This window comes from Mixophyes fleayi, chromosome 11, assembly GCF_038048845.1.
Source record: "Mixophyes fleayi isolate aMixFle1 chromosome 11, aMixFle1.hap1, whole genome shotgun sequence".
Lineage (NCBI taxonomy): Eukaryota > Metazoa > Chordata > Amphibia > Anura > Limnodynastidae > Mixophyes > Mixophyes fleayi.
This window is the reverse complement of record NC_134412.1, coordinates 52,441,298-52,454,205: the sequence shown is the minus strand read 5'-3', so window position 1 is coordinate 52,454,205 and position 12,908 is coordinate 52,441,298. Positions and strand designations below refer to the sequence as shown.

General features: G+C 39.5%; 1 protein-coding gene across 10 annotated transcripts in view; it reads right to left on the bottom strand.

The window, feature by feature from the left end:
* The window catches only part of GRIK4 (glutamate ionotropic receptor kainate type subunit 4), a 341,881-nt gene that overhangs the window by 105,872 nt on the left and 223,101 nt on the right, over positions 1–12,908 (bottom strand). For 7 of the 10 annotated variants that reach the window (XM_075191038.1, XM_075191037.1, XM_075191032.1 and 4 more), the window contains 2 exons: positions 12,799–12,903; positions 10,876–10,983 (listed from right to left, as the gene is read on the bottom strand). In XM_075191038.1, the coding sequence (XP_075047139.1) occupies positions 10,876–10,983; positions 12,799–12,903 (213 nt within the window). Of the gene's footprint in view, positions 1–10,871; positions 10,984–12,798; positions 12,904–12,908 lie in introns of those variants that run through there. The other 3 variants (XM_075191039.1, XM_075191040.1, XM_075191034.1) reach the window with 3 other exon arrangements.

Sequence of the window (12,908 nt, the reverse complement as noted above, 5' to 3'; positions counted from 1 at the left end):
TAAATTATATTGTGGTGACCCACTCCTCTACGCAGTCCAGGTACATTTTTTGGTGCGATTAAGACCAGTTGATGGTTTTCTTATTATATTGTGGTGACCCACTCCTCTACGCAGTCCAGAAAGATACCTCGTTGCAACGTTTTGGACTAATAACTATATTGTGAGGTGTTCAGAATACACGGTAAATTAGTGGAAATGCTTGTTATTGAATGTTATTGAGGTTAATAATAGCGTAGGAGTGAAAATAAGCCCAAAAACTTGATTTTTGAACTTTTTATGCTTTTTTCAAAAAAAATCCGAATCCAAAACCTTAAATCCGAACCAAAACCTTTCGGCAGGTGTTTTGCGAAACAAATCCGAACCCAAAACATCGCGGAAATCCGAATCCAAAACACAAAACACGAGACACCAAAAGTCGCCGGTGCACATCCCTAATTATTATCTGTCGGCACTACTGTGTGGCATATTATCACCTGGGGGCAGTATTGTTTGGCATAATATGTTCCGGGGGCACTTGTTTGGTGTAATGTGATTGATTTGGGGGCAGTATTGTTTGGTGTTTGGTGTTATATGAACTGAAGGCACTATTGTTTGGTGTTATATGAACTGGGGGCACTATTAGGCACCCTTCCCCTAGACACTGCTGTACACGCCCTTCCGGCAGCAAGTTGCAGCACAGAGTATCCCTCGCTCTGTGTCCCTGGGTGCACACCTTAATGAAGTGTTCTGCGCACTCCTATGGGTAAGTGACCTGAACTGAACACTCTGAGAGAGTACTGAGCTAATATCAGATCATCATTGGCAACAGAATTTCCTTGTGGAGTAAATCTGCTTGCCAGCCTACTGTGTCATCTTTCTATGTCTTATAACATCCAAAATTGTATTTCATCCTCATTATTTGGTAGTATTTAAGGATTTTAGGCTTGTTATGAGACCATGTTACACGTTTATGATCTGATTCTACTGCAGAACAGTGGTACTCTCCCATCTGACAGTGCTGCTGTCCTTGCAATATTCCAGCACTGACATCTTTCTTTTATTTCTCTACCTGGTCACTTTTAAGCAGGTACTGTAAGTAAATTCATTAGGTATTGAATGGATTATCCTGCAAATTTGGAAACTCACAGTTCCTTTCTGCAGAGCATTTACTTATTATTTTAACTCTTTATCATCATCATTTATTTATATCGCGCCAACATATTCCATAGTGCTTTACAAGTGGGGGCAAACACAGTAATAAACTGGGTAAAACTGACAAAGAGGTGAGAAGGCCCTGCTCGCAAGTTTACAATATATGGAAGGCCCTGCTCGCAAGCTTACAATATATGGAAGGCCCTGCTCGCAAGCTTACAATATATGGAAGGCCCTGCTCACAAGCTTACAATATATGGAAGGCCCTGCTCACAAGCTTACAATATATGGAAGGCCCTGCTTGCAAGCTTAAAAAATATGGTTTAAATATTATGAACATGTTGTACATCTGTATGGAACACCAGCATTTTATTCATGCATATCAGTCCCTGTGTAGATTACAATATAATTTACCTACCACATACTCGCACACGTGAGGAGAAATTTAGTCAGAATTCAATGCTTGATGGTAAAGGAAGGGGAGTGGGACCTCTGAATTAATGACTTTCTTATAGATAGGAGCCTGGCATGGCCTGTCTGTGCGGTGTGTCAAATGTCTTTTTTTTACACAATATAGTCACACTCCTCTTACATGGCAGTTTTCAGTTCTACATTAATAAATACTTGGGGTGTAGCACAATACTTTATAACCTTTCTTTGTGTCTGTTTACTGTGACTCTGCCTACTACTGCGTGTTCCATTAGCCTCACCTGCCACTTATAACTGATGTGGTTATGGATAATCGAGTTAATCCCGCCTACTTTTGTGTTGGACCAGCCCACTGTTTGGTCCCGCCCATGTGAGGCCACTTCCAGAATTTTTTCCAGGGCAACTCTAAGTTCCCAATCCACCCCTGAGTGATGGTGTGGTGTGACCTGACGTCACACTGATGTTCCTGCCGCTGCTGTAAGAATAAGGAGCAAGGAGCAGCAGCTGCAACATCTGGGTAAGTATATTTAAAGATATTTTATTATCACATTTTTTTTTGCTCTGAATTTTGTGGGAGACTAGGCTTCCAAGTATGATAATGGGTTAAGCTGTATTTCTTGAGGGATAATAGTTATTTTCTCCCTTAATGTCAAATTTTTGTTTTTTGTTGGTTTTTTTTTTTTTCGGGGGGGGGGGGGGGGGGGGGGACGACACTAACCAAGAGGGGTGGGGGCGTTCATTGGGGGTCCCTGCCTGTTTCATTTGTACTGGGCCCCACGATTTCTGATGGCAGCCCTGGCCACAATCCCCTCTTCAGACAAGTTGATTATCCGCATTCATTCGTTGTGCTTTCTGATTAAATAAGTATCTATGCACTGTGCAAAGAAAGTTGTACCTCTCTGTCTCCTCTAGGCCCAAATAAACAAAAGCAGGAAATTGGAACTTTGTTACAAGCACAGCTAAGTCCTACACAAGCTAAAAAGAAACTCAAAACCATAATGCAGGAAACTGAGATGTAAAGGTTGCATGCAACTTTGGCCTTACCAAAAGGATTTTCTTATATCCCGCAACATCCCTTATGAAATAATGTTTAAATCAACAATCACAAAGATTATGACAATGCATGCAAGATCATGAAAATAAAAGTACAAAATACTGAGATTTTAGTAAAGGTAATGTATTCCTAAATATCTATAAATACAAATTAATTTCATTACTTGTTTCTGTATACATAAAGATGGATTGGAGAGCACTGCAAGTTTTTATGTCCACGCCCAGAAATTATTTAACCATTGCAATAATTTGACCTACCTGTAATAGATACAAATCTATATCTAGGCCAACTTTTAACTTTGAACTATAAAGAAAGAAACCATTGAGTTGGTAATAAACAATGAGTTATACAGAATTAGTGTCTGCGTATGAAAATAAACAGAGAAGAATGGAACATGCAATACAGCTGCTTTATTTTATTGTTTATCTGATTTTTTAAGATAGATTGGTCTTACTCGCAATTTATATTAAAGTTAGTCATTTAAAAGTAACTGTTCTGTTTCTGTTTTTCAACTTGTGTCATAATTTTTGTTACTACAATTACTGCTGCATCACTTTCTAGGTCTTTGTCTGAAGAATAATAGGGTTACTCAGAGCACTGAGGCAGCAGCTGTTCCACATCTTTTAAGTTATCCATGTATTGGGAAACTAAACCCAGCGCCATTAAGTGTGTAAATATTTTTACTACAAAATATAGCGGCTTTATGTCTACAGAAAACTTTCTTGTTCAAAACTATTCTATTTTAACCTCAGTGTTTTGACAATTATTGTAGAATAGAATAATGAGTAAAAACATATTCATGAAAATCCATTGGTTATCGACTGTTGCAGCAAGAAAGTAATAAGTGTCAGGATACCGTGGTGTTAGAGCTGGCGCTCCCTAGATAACCCTGGCACCTTATGGTTCTATTGGACCACACAGACAAGAGACAAAGATACAAGGTTATCTTTATTTACAGAATGTAATAAAAACAAACAAACTGTAAAATAGTAACTAAAGGTAACATAGAACAATTAAATAACTCCTAGAACAGCTACCAACATCCATAAAGCCTCCACATCGTCCCAGAATCACTATATTAATAACCACTATTATTTTCAATGGAAAAATCATGATAACCGAAACAAACTGTATAGTCCACAGGCCAAGCTGTAGTTTTGCAAAGTGGCTCTGATGCAATAGCCAGGACACAGGCCAAGCTGTAGTTTTGCAAAGTGGCTCTGATGCAATAGCCAGGACAATGCAAGGGAGATATACCAGTACGCTGAACTGTGATTGATGTTCCAGTCAAGTTGTAAAATTGCAGTCAATTGTCTCATATAGTCTTTACTCTTAGGCTCTGTAAAGTCTATGGTGATTTAATTTAGCCAAGTTGTAGAAGTTTTTACTCCAGGCCAAATTGTAGTTTCCACCAGTTGTATTGATGCAGTTGTTATGGTATTTCCAAGATGGTAGACCACCACAGAGTACCTGGAATCAAGCCAAACTGTTGATTCTATTTTTTTAATGATGTTACAGAGTTCATTATGTTAACAACTGCACCAATATCTGGCCAGGCTTTTGCTCCCATGCGCTGCTAGTATACGATCTCTTGTCAAGTTGTAAAGTTTACTCAGTGTCTTTATGGTCCCAGATGCTTGGCCAGAAGCACTGTACCGCTATGGGAGCAGTCTGGATCCTAGTCTCCCTATTGCTGTAGGTCCACCAGGTGAACAGACCTTGTGCATCTCCCAGTGGAGTGATGAATTGCTAATGCAAAGTTTTCAGCGCACAATGCAATTTAGATTCAGGATTTGGAGCAGGATCTACTATTGAGCTCGTAGGAGTCAGAACTCCAACACAAATCTCAGTTGCTGCACAATGCCGCTGCCTCTATGTCACACTCTAGAAGTCTGGAGGGGCCTTGGGGTCTGCTTAACTTGACATTATCCACGAAGAGGCACAAAGTGTAACAGAAAGGGAGGTTTTTACCAAGGATCCCCACAAGAGAATATGGACTTAGCAGCTCGCTGACCGCAGGTTGCGGCCCTTAAGTGGTTGACAAGCAAGACCAGGTGGAGAACCCAATAACTAAGTTCTGAGGGTGGAGGGTCTGATGACAGCAGTAGTTCTCAGCAAGAAGGAGGTACGCAGATATACAGGTAAGATGGTCTTGTGAATCAGGACTGCACAGGGGTGCGAAGGTCTGCAGATAAGTGTGTGGTCCTGAAGAGCTGGGAAGCCCTGGGACCGGAACAATAGGAGGTGCGATGGTTGGTAGGAGAATGCTAGGGTCCAGGTGAACTGGTAGGGTGAGTCAGGAAAGCACAGGAGTGTGAAGGTCTGCAGAGTAATTTAGCGCTGAGGTCTTGGTAAGCTTGAAAGCCCTGGTGCAGAATCAATAGGACACCGGTTTGCAGGAGAACGCTGGGATCCAGGTAAACTGGTAATCCGAGGGGAAGTACAGGAGCCAGAGGAATTTACATCCAAACAGGTAGGGAGACCTGAAGATCCGACACCTGAGCAATGCAGCAGGTGGTTTAAATAGATAGAGTAGGTAAGGCAATTACCCAATAGGATAAATAAAGGAAGTTTTCAAAAGTCCCGGGTCCGCGCATGCGCAGTACCACCGGCAAGATGGCACCCAGCGGCGGGAGCTGTGGCACTCATACAGGAGAGGCAGCAGCTGTAAATGGGGAGGTAGGCGCACCGGACCACGACCGAATGGTCAGCGGGACCGGTGCATGATACTATCTCTATCAATTATGAAAGGATGTACTACTGTCACACTTTTACCAGCTCTCTGGCTAGAACTTTCAGGTAAGATCAAGGATGAGATGGCAGTATGAGATGTTCCTGTATTTCTAGATGAACATATGTTTGTAATAAGGTTGACACAGTTTAAAATTTAACTGAGGAGACCAAACCTGAAAATGTGTCTACTCGGACCTTCCAGAATAATCTTGTTTTTCCCCCTGATGACCCCATGCAGGTGCAATGATTTCAACTAATAGAAAAGGAATGCTCTTGCAGAAAATCTCTTTGTCAGTGAAAGGACTATACCACCAATTGGCACTTTAATAACCAATGTTCACAGAAACCAGGAAACTGAAAATTCAAGGTGGTTCTGGTGAGTTCATCCCAGGGAACATTAACATAAACCATTAAAAATTCTGAATTCACTGTTTCTGCCCAGATCTTTTACCCATCATACTTCTTTTGCTTTCATGGTCTTTCTGGATTCATGGATTGACAGTAGTTTTATTGAATATACTCTTAATCAATAAATCATAGTCTAGAATATAAGTTTAGAAAATCTTTTGACCAGCATGCATGACATACAGATGAGTAGAAGTTGAAGATTGAAAACAATAGTGTGATTGAACCTTAGTTAAACATACCTTAAAAAAATGGAATTGGTAATCGGCAATTTGCTAATAGATATATAAAAACACAATACATTTAGATCATTAGTACTCAGTCTAGATTTCTTTAACAGCCCATAAAAGAATGGTGTGTAAAGGTATCACATCTAACCAACATCAGTAATTGGCACAACATTCATGTGTTAGCTGAAGTCCAATAAGTAATCATTTCAAACAAAATCGTTACACCAAAGGAAACTTGAATCATCTTAATTCCTACAGATGTGGTTCCCAAGAGTTGACTGAACTAAAACTCAGGAAGGAATAATATCCTGGTGCAGTGCATCTTAATAGACACTTATACTACCAAAATACAAATGTATTATTATTATTATTATTAATTTTTATTTATAGGGCGCCACTAGGTGTCCGTAGCGCCGTACAAGGACAAACGAAATTACAATACGAGGAGAGACAGCACAGTACAGTAAACAATAAGCACAGTAACTCAGTGAGCTCAAGGCACAGCTAAAGGGGCGGGGGAGGGGAGAGGGGAAGGTCCGCCATCGACGGAGTCCAAGAGGGAGAGCAGGGATGACAGGGACACCCCCAGAGGGGCGAGGAGGGAGCGAGAGGGGACAGGGGGAAGAGGGTCCTCGAGGAAGAGGGCTGGAGAGCAGAGTTAAAAGTGGTGAAGACAGGAGGAGAGATGGCCCTGCTCAAAGGAGTGTACAATCTAAGGGGTGGGGTAGACAGACAGAGACACGGGGGAGAGAAGGAAGAACGGAGGATAAGGAAAGGGGAAAGAGGGAAGAGGGAAGAGGCAGAAGAAAAGGTAGGAAGTTAAGTGGGAGACTGGAAGGCTTTAAGAAAAAGGTGGGTTTTTAAAGCCCGTTTGAAACTGGACAGATTAGGGGAAGTTCTGATGGAGGGAGGGAGCTTGTTCCAGTGGAGGGGGGCAGCGTGGGCGTAGTCTTGGATACACGCATGGGAGGAGGTGATCAGGTGGGGGAAGAGAGGCGACGGTCATTGGCAGATCGGGGAGGGCGGGATAGAGCATGAATAGAGAGGAGGGTGGAGATGTAGGGTGCAGTGGAGATGGTGAGGGCCTTGAATGTAAGAGTGAGGAGCCTGAACAGGATTCTGTAGGGGAAGGGGAGCCAGTAAAGGGATTGGTAGAGGAGGGAGACAGAAGAGGAGCAGCGAGAAAGGAAGATAAGCCTAGCGGCTGCATTAAGTACAGATTGAAGGGGAGCGAGATGAGTGAGGGGGAGGCCAGTAAGGAGGAGGTTGCAGTAGTCCAAGCGGGAGATGATAAGAGAGTGAATAAGATATTTGGTGGCATCTTGGGAGAGGAAGGGCCGGATGCGAGCAATGTTACGCAGCTGGAAGCGGCAGGATTTAGCAAGAGAGAGAATGTGGGGGGCAAAGGAGAGAGAGGAGTCGAGGATGACATTGAGGCAGCAAAGTTGGGGGACAGGGGAGATAGAGGTGCTGTCGACAGTGATGGAGAGGTTAGAAGGGGGCGAGGTGTGAGGAGGAGGAAAGACTATGAGTTCAGTTTTGGCGAGGTTAAGTTTGAGGAATCGAGATGACATCCAGGAGGAGATGGCAGAGAGGCAGGCAGACACCCTAGAGAGGAGGGAGGGAGAGAGATCAGGAGAGGAGAGGAAAAGTTGAATGTCATCAGTGTAGAGGTGGTAGCTGAGGCTGTAGGAGCTGATGAGTTCACCCAGGGAAGAGGTGTATAGAGAGAAGAGTAAGGGTCCCAAAACAGAGCCCTGATGGACCCCGACTGGAAGAGTGGAAGGAAGGGAGAGAGACCCAGAGGTGGTGACGGAGAAGGATCGGTCAGTAAGGTAAGAGGTCAACCAGGATAGGACTGTGTGGCGGAGAGGTCAAAGGACTGGAGGGAGTGGTCGACGGTGTCGAAGGCAGCTGAGAGATCAAGTAGGATGAGAAGGGAGAGGTGGCCCCTGGCTTTAGCATATTAATGCTAGATAAATAACATATCACAATTCAGCTGCAGGTTAAAATGGCATTCCTTTAATACAAAATAGATATCAAATGCGCGTACATTAGATTAAAAAACTTAAGCTTATCTATACTCCACCAAGATCTTAAACTCCTGGCCAGGATGATCTTATTCGGTATGGAGGTCCAACAGAAAGCTCCCTTCCTTCATGCGTTTCATCCTAAAAACTTTATCCACATCACTGCAGCTTTCCGAAAGTGATTTAAATAGTCCCAAGATCCAATTATAAAATCGATACAATTTACATCTAAAAAAAACCTGCGTCCATCTAGTACACCTATCACACTTCCGCCCTTACTCTGCGTCACTTTTGCTGACGTCACATCCAATTCTCGAACGCAGGTGGTGAAAGCATCAAAACAATCATATACGTCATATAAGAAAGATCCACATTCAAATCTAGCAATATACAGGGGATAATGTACCCAAAGAGTATATTAACTTAATTTCTGTTGGAGCTAATAAAGAGCTGGAATCCTTCCTCCTCCATTGTCCTTGCACTTTCTTAATTCCACAGAAAGACTTGATTGAATTAATGTTATATTCATGTTTCTGTTTACAATGTGCTGACAATGAGGGCAGCAGGTATCCTTTCCTTATATTTCTGAGGTGTTCAGCCCATCTTTCCTTCAACTTTCTACAAATTCTTGCAATATATTGTTTTTGACATATACATTCAAATGTATATGTCAAATATACAAATGTATCATACTGAAGTTATGCGCCAATTGGAAGATTCTAATACATACCAAAAATTGAGGAGCAATTCTACAGATGTCATCATGAAAAATCTCTATACTTTTGTAGATAAATATGAAACATTGGGTGCCATTACATTAGAACAAAAAGAGTACATTAAGGTAGAAAATTCTTCCATTCCAATATTTTGTATACTCCCACAAATCCACAAATATTTAACATGCCCCCCCAGAAGACCTATTGTGGCAGGGATATCATCACTAACATCAAATTTATCACATTTTATTGACCACCAACTTAAACCATTTATGAAAGATATTAAATTAAATCTTATTTAAAAGACACAATACATATTCTTAACACCCCGCAAACCTTCATGTGGAAGGATACATATATTATAGCTACTGCAGATGTCAGTTCATTATATACAATTATTAATCATGATGATGGAGTGGGAGCAGTTCGATATTATTTAGATAAATCCGCTATGAAAGAGAAATTGAAAAAGTTAATTTTGGTAGGAATAATTAGGATACTCAATAATAATTATTTTTGGTATGATAACATCTTCCATACCCAGAAAAATGGTACAGCGATGGGAACCACGTTCACCCCTAGTTATGCTAATATTTTTATGGAATGGTGGGAGGATACACACATATGGAGTGATCCTGACATAGGGGCGAACCTGGCTCTCTGGTACCGTTATATAGATGATGTTTTCTTTGTTAAGCAAGGGAATGATACAACATTTGAAGTTTTGTACCAAGTTAAACTCCAATTCTTTGAACATCAAATTTTCAATAGAAAAAAGTAAAGAAAAGGTCAACTTCCTAGACTTGGAAATTAATGTAGAGGGAACTAAATTAATGACAAGAAATTATAGTAAACTAACAAATTCAAATTCCTTTATTGGTTTATGAGAGCAATCGCCATCAAAGTTGGTTAAAGGGGAGTGTCATTCAGTCAGTTCCAGAGAATAAAGAGAAATTGTAAGGAAAATGAGAATTTCGAAAAACAAGCTTTAACAATGAATGGTCAAGGGTATAAAGATGAAAAAATAGAAAAAATTAGAGAGCCTAAAGCCTTTGCCTTGAGAAAGTAACTAAGTGAAACGCACATCGGTGTTTACTTTCATCGGTCTCATTACTCCACTCAATATAATAAGAGCCACAGTTAGAAACTTTATAGGCAGCTAGCAATACACTCTTCTTAGAACTAGCCTAATATTGTATTTTGGATCACCATTATGGCTCCTTAAAAAGTAATAAGTGTGGTACATTGATATAACATTGGTATGATTCATACCTAATAAGCAGACTAATTTATGCTACTTTAAGAGAGCCCATTTCAAGCACCTGTTATAGACCTGATTCATGGGCCTTAGATTCCTAAAAATAGACAGCAGTTATTTATTTAACAGCTTTCTATAGGGGCATAAGATACAAATATGCAGCCAATGCCTATCTATTAAGAACTATTATTTAATGAAGCTCAATGAAAAATATTTCTCTCCATAGTCCTCAGTTTATATTATATTAATAGATAGTGTGCCTCCTTTATGAAAGATATCTAAGTTTATTTCTGCTTATTAATTAGGAAGCTAAAAACTCATATTGGAAGTACATTTTGTAAGATACACTACTTTATGAAAGCCATTTGAGTCTATTTCTGCTAATTAAATAAGAAGCTAAAGACTCTCCTTTTGGAGGTATACCTGTATACTTTAGCAAGGACTTGGATTGCCATATATGGACAATATTTTAAAATAAAGTGGAGTAAATAAAATTTTTGCACAAAATAAAAGCTATATAGTTACAGTGTCTTACTGCGGGTTGAATGGGCATCTGCCCATGTATGGCTAGCATAAGAAAATCATCAGTAGCTAGTCCTATGAAACAGATGAAGAGTGGTGCAATATAAGATTAACTATAGTAAAGTTCCTTATGTCTCCGTAATCAGATATTTTTTAGTATTCTAGTATCCTATTTTTATTGCTAGACAAAATACTATTAGATCATTTTCCAGACAAATCAACAAAAACAAGTTTGCGCAATCAAGCTTAATGTGTGGTGGCATCCAGCCACCGTTTTGATATTGCTAATCTAAATAGTAAATGCAGGCATATCGAACAAAATGAGATCTATTCTGTATACCTCAAAATTGAGTCAGAGGAAACTTACTAGGATAGTAGTGATTATGAGTGTTTTATTTGCCAGACTATCAGTGAGGTTTTGGAAGAAGTATCTCTTATCCATGGAGAGACCATTAGTAATGTGCCAATGTCCAATCTGGGAGGGAAAACACAAACCCAAATTAGTGTGTATGTAACATTTATTATGCATAGGGATGTAACAATTAAACCAATGGTATGAAAAGGGAGTCTTTCATCAAATATTTCTTTTCAAATGAGAAGATCATGTTTAGAATCAAAGAAAACATTTTCTATTATTTTTTATATTTGTTCAAGTAAATTTAGCCAATAATTAAAGGATCATTGAAGACAAATAAACAAAGCTTTTATTTTATTCCCCCTGTCTCAAACAAACCTTCTCCTCTTCTCAAGTCTGCTCATCAAAAACTGCTGCATAAACACCATATCCCTTTACTTACTGAAAGCCGTTTTCAGCTAGCTTCATCTGTGTAAGCGACAGCTATTTCAAAGCTGAATGTGTGCTCTGCTGCTTCCCTTTTATTCTCTAAATCAGAAGGGGCCTGTGACTAGCCCTAAAGGATTCTACTGATGCTTTCAGCCATATAATAAGAGTAATATTTTCAATTTATTCAATTTATTTATGTATTCATGTTTTAGCTCCTCCAATAGTTGTCCTACCTCTCCTTATCAACTATACACAACAGTGATTAGCTGATGCTAGCCATACATGTGCAGATTTTTTCAGCCAGCTTTGGCATTTCCTACAAAATTGGGCAACGATGGTATCGTGTGTGAGCTCCAAACGATTATGCATCCACAAATTAATCTGTATGTATAGGCTCAGTCTGAATAGAAAATTAATTAAGTATTGGTGCAATTGTGAGATTTGCCATTTTTATTATTATTATCATCATCATTATTTTTTATATATGAAGCCACAAGGGTTCTTCTGCGCGGAATGAACAACTTTCAATCACAATTCAGCCATTTGATCCAACACCTGGATTTAGCTACTTTGCTCACAAAGCTGGAGCAAAGAGGATTTCAACCTAATAAGTTATCACCAAATTTTCTATTCTGCATCATAAGTGATGATAGTTCCTACTAGTTTTCTTTATTATCTATTGAATGAGGCAGTGAGTGATAATACATGCGATGTATATTTTAAGTATAGTTACTTCTGCAGTTTCTTTAGCAAAAAATTATACATTTTGCCCATTATTGGTTATTGATCCCCATTAAAACCCAAGTCTGAAACCCCAAAAGTGGTCGAATCATCCCACATTTGTTATTTATAATAAGTTCACTTATCAATGCAGTCATAGATCTTCCTCCCATCTTCCTTCATTAGTGCATTGTGATGCTTTCAGGACATACTATTATCAATATGAGGTTACATTACTCATATGATTGCTGATATGTTAGAGCTTTTAGGTAGGGTTTGGGAAGGTCCAACCCATTTAATCGACTTCCCCCAAATAGATTAGACTATTTTCTGTCCATATTTTATGATCTTATTTGCATGCCTCCATGATTTGTGTGCTGCAGTGCCTCTGAAAAAGACATTATTGTGCACTATTAAATATTTGCTTAGTAATCAAACCAATTTAAAAGTCCTTGTCCACTTTCACATTTCCCTATCATAAGTGATTGCCCTATTCCTATATAAAGTAATTTATATTAAACGTTCCATTCTCCCAGAGAGTAAAATTTTTAGTGTACTTAAATACTTTGCAATTTACTAAGAGGGGTAAATGAAGTTTTACTGTGATAGTGGTGAGGCAATCTATCACTGCTTTGTAAGAGGTCACCATTATTCCTAGCATTCCTTATATCCCCTGTAGATTGTAGATTCTCAGAATCCCTCCTCTCAATTATTTTTGAATGTTTTAGGAACTATTTATAATTAGTACAAACAAATACTACCAAAGAAAATTCAAATCACTCTTACCTCTTGAAACCCTATTTTGGTGTACTGCAGAATCTTGAGTTCGTAGTTTGTCCTTTGACCTTTGCTATTGAATTCGACATGTCCAGTAAGACCTTCCAACTCTACCTGTG